Genomic DNA, 25,651 nt, shown 5'->3' with positions numbered 1-25,651 from the left:
AAAAAAAAAGAAAGAAAAGAAAAGATTTTTTTCCAGACTGGGCAACATAGTATACAAAAAAAAAAAAATTTTTTTTCAAGTTATCCAAGCATGGTGGCATGTGCCTATGGTCCCAGCTACTGGGGAGGCTGAGGCAGGAGGATGGCTTGAGCCCAAGAGGTCCAGGCCACCATGAGCTATGATTGCACCACTGCACTCCAGCCTGGACAATGACAGACCAAGACCCTGTCTCAAACAAAATAAAACAAACAAAAGAATCTTCAATTTTCACTCCCATCTGCCTTCATGGGATAAAAGGGCTCACTTCTTTCATCTTTCAGATCTCTGCCATATCTTCTTTCCCACCAGACCCTGTGACTCTCCCCCAGCCAACTGCTTTTCACCTAAATCTTGTCCAGATCTTCTCTGATCTCTACCCTTTGAGAAGCAAAGGTCCAATGTCCCAGGTCCTGTTCTTTTCCTGTTGTTCAGGACACACGTTGTCCTCAGCTCCCCTACCCACTTCCCAAGACTCTAGGCCCAGACTCTTCCAGCAGGGCTGCACCTCCTACAGATAGACCTTCAATCCACCCTCACGACTCACCGGGCAATATCAGCGTCAAAAGAAGAGACAGGCGGGTTGAGGCGCTGGTAGCGACGAATGAAAGAGTCCTTGTTGATCTCCCAGATCTCCCGGTACATGTCCCAGGTCTTGAGGTAGTTCTGCAGCAGGCTCGCGTTGTTAGTCATGCCGCTGTTGATTTGGGTCTGGATCTTCTTGATGTCCTCATCTTGCTCTTCAAAGGACCAAGAAAAATGCTTCTCACTGACTTCCACCGCAACCCAAGTTCTGCCTGGGCCCTGCTCACTGCTCCAGACCTTCCATTCCAAAACCAGCTTCCCAGAGAAATACGGCTCAAACATGCACATTAGAAGGTGAAGGAGTAGGCAGAAGGTAAAAATGTGACTCTTAGCATCTCCTCCATAGGATCCGATGTCTTGCCTGTTGGTATCTAGGCCTCTTATACCCCAGTCCCAGTCCTAAACTTGTCTTTCCCCATCTCCCATCCCAAATCACAAATCCCATGAGCATCAATCACCTAACCTCCACTCTCATCTGTGCCCCTGCTCCCTTCCCCAATCTGCCACCCGCCCTCCACCTTTTTTTTGAGATGGAGTCTCACTTTGTCACCCAGGCTGGAGTGCAGTGGCACTGTCTCGGCTCACTGCAACCTCTGCCTCCTAGGTTCAAGTGATTCTTCTGCCTCTGCCTCTGGAGTAGCTGGGATTATAGGTGTCTGCCATCACTTTCAGCTAACCTTTGTATTTTTTGTCAAAATGGAGTTTCGCCATGTTGGCCAAGCTAGTCTCAAACTCCTGACATTAAATGATCTTCCCGCCTCAGCCTCCTGGCCAATCTGGCCCCTTGACCCAAGTTTCCCAGGTCATGGAGGTGACTGGCTCTGTATGTCTGGAAACAGCCCCCGTCTCTCCTCCTAGCCTTGCCCACTCTGCAGTCTCTGAAACCCTGCGCCTGGTGCCCTCCCCATTGCCCACTCACCCACAATTGTTTGGATGGGTTCACGATGTAACTTGCGCTTGCTGAGAATGTCAGGGAGATGGCGAAAAACGGAGATGGTGGAAAAGAGGTGGCTGCCAATGTCATTGACCACACCCGCCAAAGTCTGCAGAGTGGGTGAGAACTCCACCTGTGAGGAACCCAGTGGAGATGGGGAGATAAGCCTTAGGACTGGGAAGGTCATGCACTTCAGCAGCAGGTCTGAAGGCCATAGGATAAAGTCAAGGTCAAGGACCAAGTTTAGGAATTAAAGCAAACTGACAAATAAGATGTAATGGTTTTGAGATGTTGAGGGCAAAGTGGTCCCTACCTGTGCCACACCTCCCTGCATATCATTCTTCAAAATGACAAGGACTTGGAAGAGTGGGTTTGGGCTGGTCCTTCCATCCCCGTTGATAGCCTTGGATAGTTCGAGCAGGGACCACTTCACATTCAGGCGCAGGGCATCCTCCATCATGTGGTCCAACCGAATCATGTACAGCATCCACTGCTGTTGAATCTGGTGAGATGAAGGGAGGAAAAAGAGAACTCCTCAGGGAAGACAGGGCACATCCTGGGAAATGAGAACCAGCCAAGAGGGAAGGAAACAATTTGGTTTAATAGAAAGGCAGGCATGGAGTCCTGGAGGAAGAGGCGTGAGGACTGAAGGTGGGCTGAGTCCAAGACTTGAGCGAGATTTTTGAGAAGTACACATTGGTAAAAAGGAAAAAGGGTGGGGGAGCAAGAGAATGGCCTGGTGGAACTGGAGGACTGTGGTTTTTCCAACTACAGCATCCTGGCCACAGGCCCCTTACCTCAGGACCATCATTCTTGAAGACCTCATAGGAGTTGGTCATGATGGTCACCACATCCTGGTGCAGACTCATCAATTTCTGCTGTACAGCTGCCCGATGCTGTCTTTGGTCCTCTTCAAATTCCAGGTCCCTGTATACCCGTTTGCCACTAATGCGTACCAGCAGTGTCTCTGACATCTCTTGGGCTCGCCAGCCAATGGTCAGAGTGGATGCCTTGAACTCATTCACAATCATCTGCACCTAGAGTCAGGCCCCACCATGGGGGAGTTTCAGCTTGGGAAGAGACCATCTGCAACTCATTCTACCCTCCACTTGTCCTCCAGCTAGACTGGATGACACACAAAGAAGTCTTTCCCCATACAAACCTAATTCTTTTTACACTGCCCCCAGGTTTCCCAGTCTCTACGCAAGACTAGGATATGAATGACACATCAGTCTTGTAGACCTTTAGAGTCTAACGATGATGGCCCACCTTGCTGGCATGTATACGGCACTCCGTGATGAAGAAGGCACTGGCCCCCTTCAAGGCCCAATGCAGTTTCTTGAGTCCAGGGCGGATCTTCTTATCCAGGAACCGAATACGCTCTTTGAATAGGGCCTGCTCATCTGGGGACAGCATGGCAATAATCCTGTGCATAAGAGAGGACTGGTAGCCTGAGGGGATAAGCCCTGAAGATCTTTCCCCTACATTAGGAAGTGGTGGAGAAAGCTGAACATTTCTAGACCAGTAGGCTAGATCCTAGACTATTACTTCTTCTTTTTCTTTTTTTTGAGATGGACTTTCCGCTCTTGTTACCCAGGCTGGAGTGCAATGGCGCGATCTCGGCTCACCGCAACTTCTGCCTCCTGGGTTCAGGCAATTCTCCTGCCTCAGCCTCCTGAGTAGCTGGGATTATAGGCACAGGCCACCATGCCCAGCTAATTTTTTGTATTTTTAGTAGAGACGGGGTTTCACCATGTTGACCAGGATGGTCTCGATCTCTTGACCTCGTGATCCACCCGCCTCAGCCTCCCAAAGTGCTGGGATTACAGGCGTGAGCCACCATGCCCAGCCCAACTATTATTTCTAAAAGAACTTTTTGCAATGATGGAAATGTTCTCTCAGGTTGGGGCACAAGTGATTGCCATTTAAGTAACGGCAACAACCACAGTCACTTTTGGACCAACCTGATAGAAGCTATGCTGTCCAATATGGTACCCACTCCCCACATACAGCTACGGAGCACTTGAAATGTGGCCTGTACCAATGAGTAGCTTTGTTTAAGTTTTATTTACTCAATATACATGGAAATAGCCACTGTAGCTAGAGGCCACCATGCTCGACACTGTGGTTCTAGACCCTCAGACAGGACTGCTGGTTGCACCTCCTTGGACTTTAACTGGGCTGAGAAAGTTACCTGCTGTGGTCTGAATGTTTGCGTCCCCACCAAATTTATATGTTGAAATCCCCAGTCCCACAGTGACGGTGTTAGGACCTTTGGGAAGTGAACAGGTCATGAGGGTGGAGTCCTCACGAATGGAATTAGCACCCTCATAAAAGAGGCCTAAAAGAGCTCCCTTGTCTCTTTCTCCCATGTGAGGACACAGCAAGAAGACAGCCACTTATGAACCAGGATGCAGGCCCTCACCAAACACCAAATCTGCTGGAGCCTTGCTCCTGGACTCTCCAGCACCCAGAACGGCAAGAAATAAATGTTTGTTGTTTATAAGCCACCCAGTCTGTGGCATTTTGTTATAGAAGCCCAGACAGACTAAGACAGTACCTAACCTAGAACAAAGCCTCACTCCAGAGAGAATACCAAGGCAGTTCAGAAACTGAGGCAGGGATGGGGGCAGCAGGGCCTTAGTTCAATGAGTCTGACGTTATTCTGCACACATAATCCTAATGCCACCCCATTTCATTCCCAGAGAAGTGGCCCAGAGCTACAGTATATATGGTCCAAGTACCCAGTGGGGTGGGAGGGGATCCTGGTTGGTTTTACTCTCCACCCTGCAGCTAGAAGACAAAACTACAAGGGGTAGGAATAATGGTAGGGCCACAAGACAGAGTAAGAGACAATTTTTTTTGAGATGGAAAAAAATGTAAAGGATAGAAATTGTAGAAAATGGACAACATCATGGGGCAGATAAGAGAAAGAGAAGGAATAAAATAACATCTCCAAGGGCTGCAGTGAGGACCCAAGCCCTACCTATTGTAGTCTCTAGCAACAAGTAGCAGATTTTCACGCAGAATGCGCAGGTCCTCGGCTCGCTCAGCTACATTCACCACGTAATGGGGCGTCTCAAACAGCAGCCGCTCCCAGTAGTCAATCTCCACAAAAAGAATCAGAAGGGACCTTAGAAATAGAGAAGCCAGGCAGTGAGGGTGCCGCTCAAGGGGATAAACTAGAGCAAAAACCGAATGGGTGGGAGAGCTGGGAAGCATAGGGGTGGGAAGAGAGGAATGTAGAGATAAGAATGTCAGGATAAGAAATGAAGCAGGGGCCAGGTGGGCGTGGTGGCACACACCTGTAATCTCAGCACTTTGTGAGGCTGAGGCAGGCGGATCACTTGAGCTCAGGAGTTTGAGGCCAGCCTGACCAACATAGTGGAATCCCATCTCTACAAAAAACACAAAAAGTAGCCGGGCACAGTGGCAGACGCCTGTAATCCCAGCTTCTCAGAAGAATGAGGCAGAAGAATCACTTGAGCCTGGGAGGCAGAGGTTGCAGTGAGCCAAGATTGTGCCACTGCACTCCAGCCAGGGTGACAGAGCAAGACCCCGTCTCTAAAACAACAATAATTATACATAGGTAAAAATAATAGAAAATATCCCATTAGTAATTTTTTATATTGATTGATGTTGGAATGATATTTGGAGAATGTTGGATCGAATATTAAAATGAATTTCACTGAGGCCAGGCACACGGGCTCACACCTGTAATCCTAGTATTTTGGGAGGCTGAGGTGGGTGATCACTTTCGCTCAGGAGCTTGAGACCAGCCTGGGCAACATAGTGAGACCTCATCTCTACAAAAAAAAATCAAAAATTACCCAGGCTAATTTGTGAGTCTATGTTCCCAGCTACTCTGGAGGCTAAACTGGGAGGATTGCTTGAGGCCAGGAGATGGAGGTTACAGCGAGCCAAGATCACACCACTGCCCTCCAGTCTGGGTGACAAAGCAAGATTCTGTCTCAAAATTAATTAATTAATTAGTTAATTAATTAATTAACTCACTTGCTTCTTTTTTTCCTTTATTATTATTTTTTTTAGACAGAGTCCCACTCTGTCACCCAGGCTGGAGTGCAGTGGGACGATCTCGCTCACTGCAACCTCCGCATCCCGGGTTCAAGCGATTCTCCTACCTCAGCCTCCTGAGTAGCTGGGATTATAGGCTCATATCACCATGCCTGGCTAATTTGTGTATGTTTAGTAGAGATGGGGTTTCATCATGTTGGCCAGGCTGGTCTTGAACTCCTGAACTCAGGTAATCCATTCCCCTTGGCCTCCCAAAGTTCTGGTATTACAGGCATGAGCCACCACTCCCAGCCTTTTTTTTCTTTATTAAATATCATCGTGAGGCTGAGGCAGGAGAATCACTTGAACCCAGGAGGTGGAGGTTGCAGTGAGCCATTGCACTCCAGCCTGGGGGACACAGTGAGACCCTGTCTCAAAAAAAAAAGCCGGGCGCGGTGGCTCACGCCTGTAATCCCAGCACTTTGGGAGGCCGAGGCGGGTGGATCACTAGGTCAAGAGATCGAGACCATCCTGGTCAACATGGTGAAACCCTGTCTCTACTAAAAATACAAAAAATTAGCTGGGCATGGTGGCGCATGCCTGTAGTCCCAGCTACTCAGGAGGCTGAGGCAGGAGAATTGCCTGAACCCAGGAGGCAGAGGTTGCGGTGAGCCGAGATCGTGCCATTGCACTCCAGGCTGGGTAACAAGAGCGAAACTCTGTCTCAAAAAAAAAAAAAAGAGATACCAGAAAATTTTTAATTGCAAATTGCATATGAAGCCCTCATCTTAAGTGTCCTTTTCCACCTCATATCCAGTGGCCTTCTCCTTCCTATTCCAGCTGCCACTCCCATACTGTGCCCCGGAGCTTGGTGTTCAAACCACTCCACATCTGAAACCATCCACTCAGACCTCCTGCTCCCAGCCCAGCTTCCTACCCTGCATCCCAGCATTGATCCTCAAGTTCTCCCAGACCACTTATTTTTCAGGCCACAGACCCCTGGTCTTTCTTCCTGTTCACCCTCACTTCCTCCTCCACAGACTTGCTATCCTTTGTTTTAACCACTCTCTTGCCAATCCTCCCGCGCTTTGTCTCATTCTTTAGTCTAAACCACCTGACAAAATGCCGATGCTGGCTAAATCCAGCTGTCTTCCCCTCAAGCCCCTGCGGGAAAGGCTGGAGATGGTCACACAGCTTGGCATTCCAGTTGCATCCCTGTTTCCTAACCTGCCCTCTCTCCTGTTCTCACAAGCCACTACTTGCATATCCTTTCCACTCTTCTCAAACGTGGTCTCCCCTTTGCCCTTTCTACAGAAAGCCTCACCTCCTACATCACAGACATAAAAAGCCATCAGGTGAGAACTCCACGTATACACTTAACTGTTTCAACACCTACACTTTCTCCCATTTATGATAGGAGAGTCCCTCCTCCCACCCAAGGCTAACTCTTCTTCCTGGGCTGCCTGTTCCAATGTGGCTTCCTCTTCCTTTCAGATGCCTTCTTCCAGTTCTCCTATACCTTCAATCTACCAGTTCCTTCCCATCATTTAAGCTTGGCCAAGTTTCTACAATCTTAAAAGAAGAAAAAGACAGCGCCCCTTCTTCAGGTGCCACATCCTGTCCTCCCCTTCACAGCCTGCCTGCTTTAAAGAATGTCATCCACAGACTCCCTTCACTTCCTTCCTTCCCATTCCTGAGATCTGGCTCCCAATCCAAGCATCACTTGCCCTTATCAAACTCACAAAGGATTCCCTAGCACTCAACCCCATGGAAGCTTCCCAGGCCTTATCCTCCTTGATCTGCCTGTAGGTTTTTTTGTTTGTTTGTTTGTTTGTTTTTGAGATGGAGTCTCTCTCCATAGTCCAGGCTGGAATGCAATGGCACAATCTCGGCTCACTGCAACCTCCAACTTCCAGGTTCAAGTGATTCTCCTGCCTCAGCCTCCCAAGTAGCTGGGATTCTAGGCTGTCTGCCACCACACCCAGCTAATTTTATATTTTTAGTAGAGACAGGGTTTCACCATGTTGGCCAGGCTGGTCTTGAACTCCTGACCTCCGGTGATCCTCCCTCCTTGTTCCCAAAGTGCTGGGATTACAGGCATGAGCCACCATGCCCAGTCTGTCTTTAGGTTTTAACATCATGGTGGACTACACCCAGCTTTCTTCAAGTGCACTCTTTTCCCTGGCTTCTGGACCACGGCCCTCTTCTCTGCCCTCCTCTCTCCAGCATCCCATGTAAATATCATTCAGCTAGGTGCTAGTGACACAGTAAAGAATCTGCTTTCATTGCAGCTCCCTTAAATGCGGGCTCCCCAAGGTTCTTCACATCCAGCACATTACCCCTGGGTTATCTCTACTCCCATGGCTTCAGCTGCCTTCCAAAAGCTGATGATCCCCAAACCTATCCAGCTAACCTGAGCTCCAGGCTTGGTTGTGCAACTGTCTACTGGATATCTCTCCCCTGCCTGTTCACAAGCACCTCAAACTCAATGTGTCCAGAAACAAACACATCACCTCTGCAAACTTGGAGCTCCTGTCTCAGGGAAGTACGCCATCCCATCGCCTGCATTGGAAGCATGTATCCTTCCTCCGCCTCACTTTCCAACATCCAACCTCTTTCTGTTTTTAATATGCTAAAGCAAGGTTCAGAAATTCAGATACCTACCTCCAAGGCAAGTGTGGCTCAAGTGTGATGATCAATGGCAACTGACACTTGGCCTTAAAGGCGAGCTGAAGAGGGCATGCTCCCCCTAAGAAAGCCGTGCTCCACTCTCCAGGCAACTTTCGCCATCTGGAAAGGTAGGCCCGGTGTGGCTGCATTTTCTGATTTCTCAAGAGAAGCCAGAAATTGGTTTTTCATGTAAAATCTCCTGAATTTTTGTCTGTTTTTGTTTGTTTGTTTGTTTCTGAGATGGAGTCTCACTCTGTCTCCCATAGTGCAGTGGCGCAATCTCCACTCACTGCAACTGCCGCCTTCTGGGTTCAAATGATTCTCCTGCTTCAGCCTCCCAAGTAGCTGGGAATATAGGCTCACACCACCATGCCTGGCTAATTCTGTATTTTTAATAGATCTCATCAGTGAGCCGAGACCGTGTCAATGTACTTCGGCCTGGGCAACAGACCAGTACTCCATCTTAAAAAATACAAAAAATTTTTAAAGGAAAAAAATGATTTTAAACATAAGATAGTGGTAAAAGTTGCTGGATACAAAATTAACTTATAAAAATTAAAGTTTTTTGGAGAGAGAGTTTCACTCTTGTTGCCCAAGCTGGAGTGCAATGGTTCAATCTCAGCTCACTGCAACCTTTCCCACCCATGTTCAAGCAATTCTCATGCCTCAGCCTCCCCAGTAGCTGGGATTACAGGTACTACAGGCAAGCGCCACCGTGCCCGGCTAATTTTTTGTATTTTTAGTAGAAACAGGGTTTCACCATGTTAGCCAGGCTAGTCTCAAACTGCTGACCTCAGGTGATCTACTCACCTCAGCCTCCCAATGTGCTGGAATTACAGGCATGAGCCACGAAGCCCGGCGAATCTCCTGAATTTTAAATGCTAACAACAATTCACCTGAAAAATAGTTATTCAGTGGGTAGCAGGGAGAGGCTTTAGGACTGCTGGCAATCCTTGACTTGGGCAGCGGTTTGCAAGGGTGTTCTATTTTATAACAATTTGTTAAACTAAACATCCAAGCTTTAAGTATGTCTCTGGGTGTGACTGTTTTCAGGGCCATGTGCGGTGGCTCATGCCTGTAATCCCAGCACTTTGGGAGGCTGAAGTGGACAGATTAAGAGGTCAGGAGATCGAGACCATCCTGGCTAACAAGGTGAAACCCTGTTTCTACTAAAAATAGAAAAAATTAGCCAGGTGTAGTGGCACACCCCTGTATTTCCAGCTACTCTGGAGGCTGAGGCAGGAGAATTGCTTGAACCAGGGAGGCAGAGGTTGCAATGAGCTGAGATCATGCCACTGCACTTCAACCTGGGTGACAGAACAAGACTCTATCTCAAAAAAAAAAAAAAAAAAAAGGTGGGGGAGGCCAGGCACAGTGGCTCACGCCTGTAATCCCAGCACTTTGGGAGGCCGAGGTGGGCGGATCATCACGTCAGGAGTTCAAGACCATCCTGGCTAAAATGGTGAAACCCCATCTCTACTAAAAATACAAAATTAGCTGGGCATGGTGGCATGTGCCTATAGTCACAGCTACTTGGGAGGCTGAGGCAGGAGAACTGCTTGAACCCGGGAGGCAAAGGTTGCAGTGAGCCAAGATCCCACTACTGCACTCTAGCCTGGGCGACAGAGCAAGATCCTGTCTTGGGGGAAAAAAATGTTTTTAAAGGAAAAAATTATTTTAAACATAAGATAGTGGTAAAGTTGCTGGGTACAAAATAAACTTATAAAAATCAAAGTTCTCAATATAAAAACTATAACCAGTTAGATATTATCATCAAGGAAATGAGACAATGACAAAACAACAAAAATAAAATACCACAAATTAATCAGCTATTGTGTGTGTGTGTGTGTGTGTGTGTGTGTTTGTGTATGTGTGCGTGTGTGTAAAATGACTTAGGGGTAAAAGGCAAGAATGAAATACACTGAAAGAAAAAAACGTGTGTGTGTGTGTGTGTGTGTAAAATGACTTAGGGGAAAAAGGCAGGACTGAAATACATTGAAAGTAAAAACACTGTTGGCCGGGCACGGTAGTTCACACCTGTTGGGGGGCTGAGGCGGAAGAGGATCAATGAGCCCAAGAGGTCTAGGCTGCAACGAGCTGAGATCGTGCCACTGCACTTCAGCTTGGATGACAGAACAAGAACCAGTCTCAAAACATAAACACACACACACACACCCCACAACTATTCTTGGAAAGACTCAAAATCATAAAGATATTCATTCTTCTAAAGTTAACCTATAAATTTAACCAAATCTCTATTCCTATTAAAATAGGAATGAGACTATTTTTGGAACTAAATAAATTGATTCTAAAATTCTTACGGGAAATAAATATTAAATATAGCCAGGAAACCTCTGAAGAAAGAGGAGTAACGAGGACAATAATTAAAACAGTTTGGTTCCTGCCCATGAATAGACAGATACCAGAATAGTGAATCCCAAAATAGACACAAATATACTCGAGAATTTGTTACTATAAAGATGGCAGTTCACTAAATGAGATTGGGTCAACTCTAAATGAGATGGTTCTAGCCATCTGGAAAAAACAAACAATGAAATACGAAACTCAATTTGAATCTGCACCTCTTTCCCTACACCAAAATAAATTTCAAATGAATCAAAGATCTAAATGTAGAGAATAAAATCATAAAATACCAGAAGAAAATATGGAATATTTTTGGGAAAAAAAAATCTTGGCCTGGTGTGGTGGGTCATGCCTGTAATCCCAGCACTTTGGAAGGCTGAGATGGCGGATCACAAGGTCAGGAATTCACCAGCCTGACTAATATAGTGAAACCCGTCTCTACTAAAAATACAAAAATTCTAAGTGTATTGGGTGAATGGGAAAAAAAAATTTTTTTAATACAAAAATTAGCTGGACATGGTGATGTGTGCCTTTAATCCTAGCTACTCAGGAGACTGAGGCAGGAGAATTGCTTGAACCCGGGAGGTGGGGGTTGCAGTGAGCTGAGATCACGCCACCACATTCCAACCTGGGTGACAGTGAGCCAAGATCACGCCACTACACTCCAGCCTGGGTAACAGAGCGAGACTCTGTCTCAAAAAAAAAAAAAAAAGTCTTGAATAAAAATCACTTGAGGGTACAGTGGCTCATGCCTGTAATCCCAGCACTTTGGAAGGCCAAGGCTGGCAGATTACTTGAGGTCAGGAGTTTGATAGCAGCCTGGCCCACATGGTGAAACCCCTTCTCTACTAAAAATACAAAAATTAACCAGGTATGGGAGTGCACACCTGTAGTCCCAGCTATTCAGGAGGCTGATGCAGGAGAATTGCTTGAACCTGTGAAGCAAAGGTTGCAGTGAGCCAAGATTACACCACTGCACTCCAGCCTGGATGACAGAGTGCAACTTTGTCTCAAACACACACACACACACACACACACACACACACACACAAAAAAAAAGTCCAGATGAGGTGGCTTATGTCTGTAATCTTAGCACTTTGGGAGGCCGAGGTGGGCAGATCACTTGAAGTCAGTAGTTAGAGACCAGACTGGCCAACATGGTGAAACCCTGTTTCTACTAAAAATATAAAAATTGGCCAGAAATTGCTTGAACCCAGGACATGGAGACTGCAGTGAGCCAAGATTATGGCACTGTACTCCAGCCTGGACAACAGGGCAAGACTCCATTGAGGAAAGAAAAAAAAACTTGATTTTTTTTAATCTGCAGGGTTTTTAAAATAAAATTGCACTTTTTAATCACAAAGGATAAAAGTTCTTACGACCTGAAGATATCCTCAAGAAACTCTGCATCCTAAATACTGCTGAAATGTTATTTGGAAAGAATATTGAGATGAAAATTCTAGAATTTTTTTAGTCTTTTCGACAGGCAAGTACTGAATTAACAATATTGGAGATAACAACACATTTCAAACTCTGCGAAGGATTTTGTTTTCACCTTCTTTACTGGAGAAGAATCTTCCAAGAATTAAATGATTTTCCAGTGCTCACATACTTGTGATACATGCTTTAAGAGATTGTGCAAGAAGAAATGCTGGTTTTTCAAACCCTGAAGATCTCCACTAACGTATGTGGTATTTTAAAAACTGCTAAAATTTCTTCAAAGTGAGTAAGCCTCTCAAAAGTATAAATGAGCAATTGATCACAAGCATTTCAGGAAAGCCTCCCAAGTAAAAGAGAGAGGCCAAAGCCAAAGAACATTACTAGAAATCGGCTAAATTCCAAACCCAGTCAAGTGTCTAATGAGTAGAGGGCGGAGAAACAGTTGCCAATCATGCAAAAACTCCAAAGATTGACCTCCCACGCACAGTTTCTTAGGAAGCTACTAATGGTTACACACTGACAAAACAAAGGCATAAACCAAGAAAGAGGAAGACAAAGGAAATACGAAATCACACAGGAAAGAGGCTGAGAGAAGTCCCAGGGTAACTGCTTGGTAACAGGCCTGGAAATCAACACCAGTTGGACTGAAGCAGGAGGACAGGGGAGGAACAGATCAAAGAAAAACATTGATGCCAATATCGGGCATGTCAGATTGTGAGGAAAAATGCTTCTCAAAAAGGTTTTATTGGTTGGTTTGGAAGAATTAATGATAGTGAACAAAAACAATGAGGTGGCCAGGCACAGTGGCTCAGGCCTGTAATCCCAGCACGTTGAGAGGCCAAGGGGGTGGATCACCTGAGGTCAGGAGTTCGAGATCAGTGTGGCCAACATGGTGAAACCCTGTCTCTACTAAAAATACAAAAAACTTAGCTGGGTATGGTGGCAGGTGCCTATAATCCCAACCACTCCGGAGGCTGAGGCAGGAGAATCGCTTGAACCCAGGAGGCAGAGGTTGCAGTGAACTGAGATCACCCCACTGCACTCCAGCCTGGGCGACAAGAGCAAAACACTGTCTCAAAATAATAATAATAATAATAATGAGATAATTTTAAATTCCAAATAGCACAAAATACCACATAACCAAAGGAAAAACTATGACAATGTAAAATTACACAACTCAGCAGTAAACAATACTAACAGAGCCATAACAAGATGAACTCCAAAGATCAATGTAACAAAACACTGTGTTATAAGGATATGGAGAGAACAGACACGAGGACATTTCTAGTAGCATAAACACATTCTCATGTCCTTCAAGCCGGATGCCTTAGATTTGTCACTGTTCATGCACATCTGGGCAAGCCTACGTGGGCATGTATGCTGGCCAACATTGCACCAAAACGTTTCTTCATTCTCTCATCTTGGCAAGACTTTCAAAGTAACTTCAAGGCCAATTATCCTATTTTAATGTGTCAGTCAACAGGATGAATTCAGGCAATACCTTCCTGACGCTGAGCTGAAAATCCTGGGAGAAATCTTTGAATGACGTTCAGTCTTTAACAGAAGTTTGTCGAGAAATTTCCAGAATGTAAAATCTATTTTATTAGAAAATATAATTTTTAGGCCAGGCACGGTAGCTCAGGCCTGTAATCCCAGCACTTGGGAGGCCAAGGTGGGTGGATCACCTGAGGTCGGGAGTTCGAGACCAGCCTGGCCAATATGGAGAAACCCCGTCTCTAAAAAAAATATGTATATATATAACATTTTTTCTTTAAAAATCTGTTAGGGGGACCAGGACTCTTATCCCAACAGTTTGGGATGCTGAGGTGAGCTGATGGCTTGAGCTCAGGAGTTCAAGACCAGCCTGGGCAACATGGTGAAAACCCATCTCTACCAAAAATACAAAAAATTCGCTGAGCATGGTGGTGGGTGCCTGTTTTCCTAGTACTCAGGAGGCTGAGGTGGGGGGATCGCTTGAGCCTGGGAGGCAGAGGCTGCAGTGAGCCAAGATTATGCCAATACACTCTAGCCTGGGTAACAAGTGAGATTTTTCTCTCAAATATAAATAAATAAATAAAAACCTGTTTGGGGGATGACTTTTTAAAAACTTCACAATTTATCTCCAAACTAGTGGTCAGGCAGTAGAGGTAGAAAGGAAAGCCAGCGGAGCTGAGTGCTTAGAGCCCAGAGCAGGCTGACCTGGGGGAGAAGGCACTCTATGACTGGGGAAAGAGAAGCTCTGAGAACAAAAAACAAAGCTCGGTATCTCGTCTCCTGCTCTCAGGAAATTCTGCTCTGCTCTACACAGAGTGATAGCACAGCTCCTTCAGCCAGGGTAAGGGTGACACCTGGATTATGTTTGTGTTCAGTGCAATCTGTAAAGCTGGCTGTAAAACATGATAAAAGCCAATTTGGACTTCAGAGTTCAAATATTTGGGATATACGGTGGGATCACAAAACCCCTTGTGGGATAAAATAAGGGCTATTAGGGACTGGAAGGCTCCAGGACCAAGAGAGCCAGGTAATTCCAAGGAGCATCAGGACGTTTGAACAGTCTGCTTATTTCAAGATCTCAACCAGAGCTTGAACACAAAGAGCAAATCTGATAAAGCTATCTGCACTTCCTTGAAGTGTTGATAAGTTTTGGAAGCTGCAACTGTCTTGGATTTCTTTACTGGTGATCAGCCCAGACTCAAAAATCCGTCACTATGCTCATGTTCCTCCCTTCCATTATTTACTGGATTGAGGCAGTTTTATCTTAAAACCACAAAAATGTAAAGTATCCTATAACATCTCTCTAGAAAACAATCCCCCAAAGGACAGAAACAGGTACCTCTTCTATCTAGAAGCCCCTTTAGCCATTATTTGGGTTTCAGATAAACCCAGGCCATAAATATTTGGCCCAAGGTTGCTTTTTTTTTTTTTTTTGGGGGGGGGGGGACAGTCTTACTCTGGAGTGCAGTGATGCAATCTCGGCTCACTGCAACCTCCATCTCCCAGGTTCAAGTGATTCTCCTGCCTCAGCCTCCCGAGTAGCTGGGACCACAGGTGCAGGGGTGCCACCATGCCCAGCTAATTTTTTTGTATTTTTAGTAGAGATGGGGTTTCACCATTTGGACAGCATGGTCTTGACCTCTTGACCTCTTCATCCGCCCGCCTCTGCTTTCCAAAGTGCTGGCATTGTACTGCCGGAAAAGGTTTTTAAGTACATGAGGAAACTCAGGCTCAGAGAAATTCAACGGCTCGCCTGAGGTCATGTGGCAAAATGCTCCAGTGTTTGAACTTGAGACTATTTAACACTGAAGTTCATGCTGTATCCATTCTCACTGGCTGACCCCTGGCGAGTAGAAGGAGGTAGCTACCAATCAGTGCTGACATATGGCATTTCTTTTTTATTTTCCTTTTTTTTTTTTTTTTTTTTGAGACAGGGTCTGGCTCTGTCGCCCAGGCTGGAGAGCAGTGGCACAATCAAGCTCACTGCAGCCTCGACATCCTGGGCTCAAGCAATCCTTCCACCTCAGCCTCCTGAGTAGCTGGGACTACAGGCTACTCATTATGAGTCAATGTTTACATGGTTGTGTTTGCCATAACTCATAAAACCAGGAAGCTCAGCAAAGCCGATCTCCAACATCCCTCACTGGCCGGAGCCCTTTCTCAAACCTCTCGGCCTGGCCACATTTACACTCTGCTCCTCAACTGCTTCCTCATCCGCTCGGCTCCCAACATCCCTGTACTTCTCACTGATGCCTCTGCCTCACCCATCTCACCTGACACTCCACTCTCCTTCCCCATCTTGGTTCTTTTGCTTCGTTTCTCAACCAGAATGTGCCCTCTTCCCCTGGCTAGTGCTGCCCAGGACAGACACTTGCCCAGGACAAACACTCAAGGTCTCATCTGTCCCTGGGACTCTATCTCCCCACAGAACTTCTCTGGTAAAACGCCTTCTACATTTGGCCCCACAAGCATGGACTTTTTTTAGAGAGAGATGGGGTTTAAACAAAAAAAGAGAAAGAGATGGGTTTTCACCATGTTAGCCAGGCTGTCTCGAACTCCTGACCTCAGGTGATCCACCTGCCTCAGCCTCCCAAAATGCTGGTATTACAGACATGAGCAACTGTGCCCAGCATTTTTTTTTTTTTTTTGAGACGGAGTCTGGTTGCTGCCCAGGCTAGAGTGCAATGGTTCAATCTCCGCTCACCGCAACCTCCACCCCCCAGTTCAAGCGGTTCTCCTGCCTCAGCCTCCCAAGTAGCTAGGATTACAGGTGCCTGCCACCATAACCAGCTAATTTTTTTTATCTTTAGTAGAGACAGGGTTTCGCCATGTTTTCCAGGCTGGTCTTGAACTCCTGACATCATGATCTACCTGCCTCAGCCTCCCAAAGTGCTGGGATTACGGGCATGAGCTGCCGCACCTGGCCTTTTTTTCTTTCTTTTTTTTTTCTGACAGAGTCTCACTCTGTCGCCCTGGCTGTAGCGCAGTAGTGCGATCTTGGCTCACTGCAACCTCTGCCTCCTGGGTTCAGGTGATTCTGCTGCCTTAGCCTCCCAAGTAGCTGGGATTATTACAGGTGCGTGCCACCAAGCCCAGCTAATTTTTGCATTTTTAGTAGAGACAAGGTTTCGCCATGTTGGCCAGGCTCAAGCATGGACATTTTGAGTGAAAGCCAACGCTAGTAGCCACAACCTCAAAGCATCTTATGTGAACAGGAAGCCGCGTTCTAAGCGTAGAGCTGTTGACCTAGAGAGAGGCAGCCTAATCTCCCTGAAGGCAGGGACTTGGCCGTCGTATACATTCCCTGCCTGTGCCTATTTCAGCTCCTGATATGTGGAAGGTACTCACTATGTATTTTTAATAAATTAGTTAATTAATTACATTTTAAATGAATATAGTATGACAATTTCATAACTATAAAGCTGTAGGCGAGGAAGACATGGTCTGACAGCCCCACCAATGCTCAGGAAAGCTGGGACTGAGGCACAGGTCTGAGTGACTTAGCTGAGCCATCATGGCCATCTAGTGGCAGAACAGCTGCATCTCTGGTTTAGTTGGATAGTGGAGTCGTTTTGGGGGTTTTTTTGTTTCTTTGTTTTTGAGACAGGGTCACTCTGTCCCCCAGGCTGGAGTACTGTGGTGTGATCTCAGCTCACTGCAGCCTCTGCCTCTCAGGTTCAAGTGATCCTCTCACCTCACCCTCCCGAGCAGCTGAGACTACAGGCTTCTGCCACCACGCCTGGCTAATCTTTGTGGGTTTTTTTGCAAAGACTGGATTTTGTCTTGTTGCCCAGGCTGGTCTGGAACTCCTGGGCTCAAGTGACCGCCCCTGTCAGCCTCCCAAAGTGCTGGGATTACAGGCGTGAGCCACTGCACCTGGCCCATTTTTTTTTTTTTAAGACAAGTTGTAAAATTAAAATATTGATAACAGGGTGGGGGATGGGGAGAGACAGAAAAAATAAGACGCCGATAGCAAACATATTGTAGTATAGGAAAGAGAGAGAAGAATGAAGAGAGGAGCCAAAAGATGGGAGTTAAAATCAGGAGAGCTGGAGAAGGGGCACGTAGAGAGAAGGGGCCAGGTGGCTCCTGTACTTGTCAAAGTTGACATCCAGCATGCCCGCCTTCTCCTGGCCGATTCGCAGCAGTGGGGTATCCAGCCGCCGAATGCAATCCTTGTCCAGCGTTGACGTCCACTCTTGGAAGGTTTTTCGAACCAGTTCATCAATGGCCTGGACCATCTGCTGATAGGTGTGCACACTCTCCTCTCCAGTCCCAATATGGGGCAGGAAATGAGCACCAGCAAGGCACTGAGGGGAAGAAGGACAGGCAGGTGGAGCCTGTCTGCCACCTTCCTTCCTCCAGGGGCCACCATCGCCCTGAGACCTACACATGCATGATGCATGCACACTTACCCCGACCACATGTATGCTATGGAGATGGATTGATTTTGACAACTTAGAAGGTAGAGACAAAAAGGAAGGTGAGAGGAAGAGACCAAGGCACGATGAGAAAAGAAGTCAAAATGAGAAAAGGGAAGCACAGAGAATCAGTACAGGGGAAAAAAAAGGTGGGAGAAAAAAGTCAATCACAGAAGGGGCAGGATATGAGGTACGAGATTGAAAACCAGGGTCAGCCCTTCTTAGCACGGGCATAGCCCACCAAGCCCAAACCAGCCTCCAGGTATCTGCAGGCTGCCTAACTCTACCAGAACCAGCTGCACGATGGCAGATCACTACCTCAACAGCTTTCAACCTGTATTCCCAAAAAGGTTTTTTGTTTGTTTTTACTGAAACAGAGTCTTGCTCTGTCACCCAGGCTAGAGTGCAGTGGCACAATCTCGGCTCACTGCAAAATCTGCCTCCCGGGTTCAAGCAATTTTCCTGCCTCAGCCTCCTGAGTAACTGGGATTACAGGTGCATACCACCACACCTGGCTGATTTTTGTATTTTTAGTAGAGATGGAGTCTCACCATGTTGACCAAGCTGGTCGTGAACTCCTGACTCTAATGATCCACACCCACTTCAGCCTCCCATAATGCTGGGATTACAGGACTGAGCCACTGTGCCCAGCCCCAGAAAGTTTTAAAACAATGTTTTCCTGTCGTTTCTTTGTGCCTGTGCCTGCAGAGAGACAAGCTCTGTAAGGACCCCACCTGTCCATGTCTCTGGATCATGAGGCTGTATCTTTTGCTGACTCAACACCCCAGAATCTGGTCCTATTCCTCCTTTGTAGCCTGATATGAAACTCCTAAAATGAGGCCGGGCGCAATGGCTCATGCCTGTAATCCCAGCACTTTGGGAGTCCAAGGCAGGCGGATCACCTGAGGTCAGGAGTTCGAGACCAGCCTGACCAACATGGAGAAACCCTGTCTCTACTAAAAATACAAAATTAGCTGGGCATGGTGGTACATGCCTATAATCCCAGCTATTTGGGAGGCTGAGGCAGGAGAATCGCTTGAACCTGGGAGGTAGAGGTTGCAATGAGCCGAGATCAGGCCATTGCACTCCAGCCTGGGCAACAGGAGTAAAACTCTGTCTCCAAAAAAAAAAAAGAAAAAGAAATTCCTAAAACAGTCCATGTGCTACCAGCCACCCTCACCGCCTCTGTAGATCTTACCCCACAACCTACCTCACTGAACTGAACCTGCCATTCCCCTAGCTGACATAGGTGCTGGCCATGAAGACTCTCTGAGGAAACTCGCAGGAGCCATCCCCCATCCTTCCCAACCCACGACACAGCCTGCAAACCAGGCCATCTCCCTGAGGACAGAGTTTAGAGAAGGCCAAGCACTTACGGTCATGACTCTGTCAATGCGACACCGGAGGATGTGCACCCAGCGCGCCTGTCCGGAATAGTGGGCCATGTAGGGCTCCAGGTATGGCCACTTCTTGTTCCTTTCACGGTTCACCAGGGACAGCTCATTATTGAACAGCATATAGAGATCCACCGCCTTCTTGTCATAAGTCCGCTTGATAGCCTAGGGAAGAAGAGGTAGAGGCTGGAGACATGCCCAGGAAGGCAGGTTCCCTCCAGTCACTCATCCCAGAGGAAAGCTGCACCCTGCTTCGGGAGTCACACTCCCTGGGGATGCCAAGCCAAGGAACAGAAGAAAGACAAGAGGCACCCAGATTCTGGATATAAAGAAGGGCCCACGTGGAGGCAGGAGGGCCTCTGGAAGGCTCAGAAGGGACTCCAGGAAAGCACTTGGGACGGAAAGCCAAGGACACTGAGGAGCAGCCACACCTCTCGGGCAGCCAGCCTGTGGAAGGTGTCCAGCAGGAGCACGCCGTGCTCCACATCCCGCACCAACTCGAAGGCTGAGGTGATCAAGTTCTGGGTCATCACCTCCAAGTCCTTGATTCCGGCACGGAACCTGCACCGGTAGAGAGGTATGTGGAAGCTGAGTGTACTTGCCTGCCCCCATGTCCAACCCCCGAGGAAGAATCCCATGGGTTGCTGAGTACAGAGGGCTTCCTGTGTGCCGGGCATTGTAAGTACTTTACTTATGTGAATCCATTTAATTCTCAAAACAATACTGTGAGATAGGTTCTATCACTAACTGTACTGCATAGAGGAGGAAGTGGAGACACCAGCTAGTGGGGTCATTGGCCCAATGTCACATATCTGGTATGTGGCAGAACCAAGATTCAAGTCCTGAAAGGCTCACTCTGGAACCCACAACCCAAGCTGCCACCTCTCTCCCCTGCACTCTCTCCTGTCCACACCCTCCGCGTCCTGATCTGTCTTTCCATCATTTCCTTTGCACACTCTCCCCACTCCTCCCACTCTTGGCTCCCTGGTCTGCCTTCCCTGCCCATGCCTGGCATCCTGCAGTTCCCTCACTTATTATAGTCTTCATGCCAAGAGGTGTTCTTGACATCCAGGATGCCCCCATGAGTGGCTCGCAGCATTTGCAGATTTTTATGAAAGGTGTCCTCAATCTCCAGCAAGTTCCGTGTGATCTGTGGCCCCTGGGCACCAAAGAAGCAAGGAAGGGGACCCTGCTTGCCATCTTCCCAGCGGGCGAAGTGATACTGACAGTCACATACCTAAAAAGAAGCTGGCATGAGGGTTCCTGCTTTCCTTCCAAACTCATAAGTCCTAAGCTATTTGGTTTAGCTTCAAATGTCTAAAAACATCACTGGGAGTGATGGCAAGTGAAAAAAGAAAGAAAGAAACAAATGTCTAAAAACCAGGGAGGACCAACCAGCTGCTGGCGGGGGCAGGAGGCTGCTGAAATGAACCGTGGCCGCAGAATGAAATATGAGATAGGAAGGCAGTGATAACAGGCAAATGCCAAAAAAAAAAAAAAAAAAAAAAAAATGCGCGGGTGGTGGTAGGGCACACAATTGTGCAGGAAGAGCCAATGTGGGAAGTTTAATTTTTTCTCTCTCTCTCTCTTTGATGCCTGAGATTTTTTTTTTTTTTTTTTTTTTTTTTTTGAGACGAAGTCTCTCTCTGTTGCCCAGGCTGGAGTGCACTGCCTCAATCATGGCTCACTGCAACCTCCACCTCCCAGGTTCAAGTGATTCTCATGACTCAGCCTCCCGAGTAGCTGGGATTACAGGCATGTATCACCACACCAGGCTAATTTTTGTATTTTTAGCAGAGATGGGGTTTCTCCATGTTGGTCAGGCTGGTCTTGAACTCCTGACCTCAGGTGATCTACCACCTCAGCCTCCCAAAGTGCTGGCATTACAGGCATGAACCACCACACCCAGCTGTAAATTCAGTGTTTAGCCTCTGCCTCGTTTTCCCTGGTTCCTGGGGTGGGAGGTGGGGAGGGATTCTGGAGAGTCTGCTGTTGGCTCTTGGTTCTTCAGTCTTCCCACCTCAATAAGGTCCTTGCAGCGCTGCACAAAGGCATCAACCTGAGCAAAGATGCTGGTCTGGTCTAAGACCCAGCCCCGACTGGAGAACCTGTGTCGGGAGAAAGACTGGCTGAATCAGAAGGCAAGGGCATCAATCTGGCTATGCAAAGCTAGACCGGGAGCCCTGCATTCAGGGAAAGCCCTAGAAAATCAGATCCCAAGAAGCAAGTTTCCTGAATCCCAAGGGAAGAGATTTAAGGTGAGAAGAACCAGGCGGGAGACAGAGCATCTAAGTTCTAGGAGCAGATTCATACATAATGGAATTTTAGACTATGGGGTCAAGATCAAAGGAAAAGACCACGTAGGGTTCCTGGGATCAGGGAGGAGAGATTATTAAAATAAAGGGAAACCGATCATCCTGGTCAACACATTGAAACCCCATCTCTACTAAAAATACAAAATATTAGCTGGGCATGGTGGCGCGTGCCTGTAATCCCAGCTACTCAGGAGGCTGAGGCAGGAGAATTGCCTGAACCCAGGAGGCAGAGGTTGCAGTGAGCCGAGATCGCACCATTGCACTCCAGCCTGGGTAACAAGAGTGAAACTCCGTCTCAAAAAAAAATTAAAAATAAGGGGAAATCAAGGCAATGAACTACAGATGCCAGACGTAGAAACTCCTGGGTCTAGGAAAATACAACCCAGAGGCTAAATAAAGCACACTTGAAAGAAGTCAGCATCTACCCTGGTATAGGGATGTCAAGGGAGTTGCTATGTGGGATGTTAGGGAGATGTATCATACTCGGTGTGCATCTGCACAGCCTGTAGGTAGTGATCCTTCCAAGCATGACAACAGAAAATGCAGCCTTGCAGGTCCGTCTTGCTGGAGGAGACATATCCCTCAAATATCCGGTCCAGGGAGATGGAATGGCAGCATAAGCGGATGATCTCATTGCTCATCTGCGGAAGGAGTCCCCACAGCCTCTGTTCCCGCCTCCTTTTCATCCAACTCCTTCTCTGCATCCCCCTGCCTGTGCTCGTGTCTCAACCCCCTACTCCTTGATTTGACTCCTGAAACTCATCCCACCCCGGGTCTCCACCGCTGGCCAGGACGACACCTCTGGGTTCCATGTCCACTCCTTCTCCTAGGTGGCCCCTTACTCGCTTCAGCCTAGCTCTGCAGCTGCCCTGCCCAGCAAGCTCAGTTTACTGTCCCTTCTCCCACTCTTTGGCTCTGTCACCCCCAGTGAATGCATCAGGCTCTGCTCCTCAAGAGCCAGTGCCTTTTCCTAAATCCACCTCTCCCTCACTGCAATCTCCATCCTGAGGAATGAGAAGAGCTTTGCCTTCCGCACAGCTCAGCCTGGGGGTCTGTTCTTCCTGCTGCTGCCCCATGTTCCACCAACTCCTATTCTGAAGCCCCTCTTCCTGCCTAAGCCACCTCCATCTAAAAACACAGCCCAGGGTCCAAGGCTGAGCAACCCTTAAGTGGATGACATAGGTAGAAGCCTTCAGTCTCTGAGCAGAAGGAAAATCTTCACTATCTTTTGAACCATGATCCTTCACCAAATGCATTCCCCCTTCAGAAAACCTGGCCACCCTCGTAAATGCCTCTAGCCTGCCCTTGGCATATGCACACCTTTCGGAAGAGCGAGGTCAGTCTGTCCCGAGTGTTGTAGTGGGGTGAGTTGACCCAGATAATTCGAATGAGACTGATCAGCTTAGGGAACTTGCTAGAGATGTCCTTGGGCTTCATGAAAGCCAACTCCTGGTAAGGTTCCTTCAGGATTGACAGAAAGGTCAGGTTCGACTGCGCTTGGCGAGAGCCATCCTGGCAGTAAAGTGAGACAAGAAGTAGATGAATGCACAGGAAAGCACTGATTCAACACAAGCAATTTTTTTTCTTTTTCTTTTTTTTCTTTTCTTTTTTTTTTTTTTAAGACAGAGTCTTACTCTGTAGCCCAGGCTGGAGTGCAATGGCACAATCTTGGCTCACTGCAACGTCCCCTTCCCAGGTTCTAGTTCAAGCAATTCTCCTGCCTCGGCCTCCCAAGTAGCTAGGATTACAGGTGTGCACCACCATGCCCGGCTAATTTTTGTATCTTTTGAGACGGAGTTTCGCTCTTATACCCAGGCTGGAGTGCAATGGCTCAATCTCGGCTCACCGCAATCTCCGCCTCCTGGGTTCAAGCAATTCTCCTACCTCAGCCTCCCGAGTAGCTGGGACTACAGACTACGCCACCATGCCCAGCTAAGTTTTGTATTTTTAGTAGAGACAGGGTTTCACCATGTTGGCCAGGCTGGTCTTGAGCTCCCGACCTCATGATCTGCCCGCCTTGGCCTCCCAAAGTGCTGAGATTACAGGCGTGAGCCACCACACCCGGTCCGCAAGAGCTTTTTAACCACTTTCAACCCCATCCTGACTTGCCTCTACAAGGAAGCCCTTCCATCAGCCCTACACAGTAGCGGTCACTTCAGGTATCTGGGAGCCCTCGGACCAGAGTTAGCACATGTCAACTTTCCTGTCTTTTCTCGTATGTGTGCCCCAAATTCCCCACCAGACTGAGAATTCCCTCGAGTCTAGATTTTGTGTTTATTCCTCTTTTTTGTGTTTGTTTGTCTGTTTTGAGACAGAGTCTTGCTCTGTCGCCAGGCTGGCGTGCAGTGGTGCAATCTAGGATCACTGCAACCTCTGCCTTCCAGTTCAAGCGATCCCCTGCCTCAGCTTTCCAAGTAGCTGGGACTACAGGCGCATGCCACTATGCCTGGCTAATTTTTGGTATTTTAGTAGAGACGGGGTTTCATCATGTTTGCCAAGATGGTCTCCATCTCCTGACCTCATGATCCACCCGCATTGGCCTCCCACAGTGCTGGGATTACAGGCATGAGCCACCACGCCTGACCTGATCCTCTATTTTCTCTAGCTGAATTCGTAACTCTGCATTAAGTGGACACTCCATTGCTGTTGATCAACTGGCTGCACATCCCTCTCATTCGTCCCCATAGCTGTCACACAGTCCCCTTCACTGCCCTGTTCTCAACCAGGGCTTTAGGCTAATCCAGTTAGTTATGGCTCAATTCCCTTAACACCCAGCTGAAACTTTCACCTAGGAACACAGGTCTTCTATCTGTATTCTACAGGCCACTCTTACCTCCTGTGTGACTCAGCACTAACATAATCAGCTTGTCATATTGTATCAAATTAATTTTTTTAGTGTTTATTGGCCAGGTATGTGGCTCACACCTGTAATCTCAACACTTTGGGAGGCCAAGGATCACCAGGAGTTTGAGACCAGCCTGGACAACATAGTGAGATCCTGTCTCTAAAAAAAAAATTTAAAAATTAGGCCCAGTGAGATGGCTTATGCCTGTAATCTCAGCACTTTGGGAGGCTGAAGTAGGTGGATCACTTGAGCTCAGAAGTTTAAGAACAGCCTGGGCAACATAGCAAAATCCTGTCCTACAAAAAATACAACAGTTAGCCGGGCATGCTGGTGCCCACCTGTAGTCCCAGCTACTCAGGAGGCTGAGGTGGGAGGATCCCTTGAGCCCAGGAGGCAGAGGCTGCAGTGAGCCAAGATGGTGCCACTGCACTCCAGCCTCCAACACCCTGTCTCAAAAAAAAAAAAAAGAAAAGAAAAAAAGTGTTTATCCCTTTTCCTTGGATTTTCGTTGGAAGGGGGATTCAAACAAAGAAAAAAAAGGATTTAACTTGTAACTCTCTGGACTGAACCATACGAGCTCATCTTTGGCTCCCATGCTGTCTAGTAATTCTGTTTTGTGTAAACTTATTTTCCCAGCTGGGTGGTAGTGGTTGTGCACCCAGAAGGTACTTGACATACATTTATTGGTTAACTTGATGTGTCCCTCCTTAGGGACCCTCTATTCTTTTTTTTTTTTTTTTAGACAGAGTTTCACTCTTGTTCCCCAGGCTGGAGTGCAATGACACGATCTCAGCTCACCTCAACCTCCGCCTCCCGAGTTCCAGTGATTCTCCTGCCTCAGCCTCCTGAGTGGCTGGGATTACAGGCACCTGCCACCACACCTGGCTAATTTTGTAATTTTAGTAGAGATGGGGTTTCTCCATGTTGGCCAGGCTGGTTTCAAACTCATGATCTCAGGTGATCTGCCTGCCTTGGCTTCCCAAACTGCTGGGGTTACAGGCGTCAGCCACTGTGCCCAACCTGGGACCCTCTATTCTACTATTTTTTTACTCTGCTGCAAGTACAAGGCTGAACTCTGGGTGTATCAGTCTAGGCTGCTGAAGGTTGCCTTAGCTCCCTCTCCTTAGCCCCTTGTATCA

At 47.5% G+C, this 25,651-nt stretch overlaps 1 protein-coding gene across 14 annotated transcripts in view; it reads right to left on the bottom strand.

Moving 5' to 3' along the window:
• DNAH2 (dynein axonemal heavy chain 2) overlaps positions 1 to 25,651 on the bottom strand; it is a 122,808-nt gene that overhangs the window by 74,103 nt on the left and 23,054 nt on the right. For 12 of the 14 annotated variants that reach the window (XR_013535558.1, XM_035299890.3, XM_035299895.3 and 9 more), the window contains 13 exons: positions 22,988 to 23,179; positions 22,151 to 22,308; positions 21,373 to 21,460; positions 20,384 to 20,589; positions 19,784 to 19,913; positions 19,335 to 19,517; positions 17,633 to 17,847; positions 4,542 to 4,688; positions 2,825 to 2,981; positions 2,353 to 2,592; positions 1,869 to 2,057; positions 1,541 to 1,688; positions 584 to 776 (listed from right to left, as the gene is read on the bottom strand). Coding sequence is in view for 13 of the 14 variants with exons in the window: in XM_035299890.3 (XP_035155781.1) it covers positions 584 to 776; positions 1,541 to 1,688; positions 1,869 to 2,057; positions 2,353 to 2,592; positions 2,825 to 2,981; positions 4,542 to 4,688; positions 17,633 to 17,847; positions 19,335 to 19,517; positions 19,784 to 19,913; positions 20,384 to 20,589; positions 21,373 to 21,460; positions 22,151 to 22,308; positions 22,988 to 23,179 (2,246 nt within the window). In the remaining variant the exon portion in view is untranslated. The remainder of the gene's footprint in view (positions 1 to 583; positions 777 to 1,540; positions 1,689 to 1,868; positions 2,058 to 2,352; positions 2,593 to 2,824; positions 2,982 to 4,541; positions 4,689 to 17,632; positions 17,848 to 19,334; positions 19,518 to 19,783; positions 19,914 to 20,383; positions 20,590 to 21,372; positions 21,461 to 22,150; positions 22,309 to 22,987; positions 23,180 to 25,651) is intronic. The other 2 variants (XM_035299892.3, XM_054255803.2) reach the window with 2 other exon arrangements.

This window comes from Callithrix jacchus, chromosome 5, assembly GCF_049354715.1.
Source record: "Callithrix jacchus isolate 240 chromosome 5, calJac240_pri, whole genome shotgun sequence".
Classification (NCBI taxonomy): Eukaryota; Metazoa; Chordata; class Mammalia; order Primates; family Cebidae; genus Callithrix; species Callithrix jacchus.
This window is presented reverse-complemented; position numbering and strand designations above follow the sequence as displayed.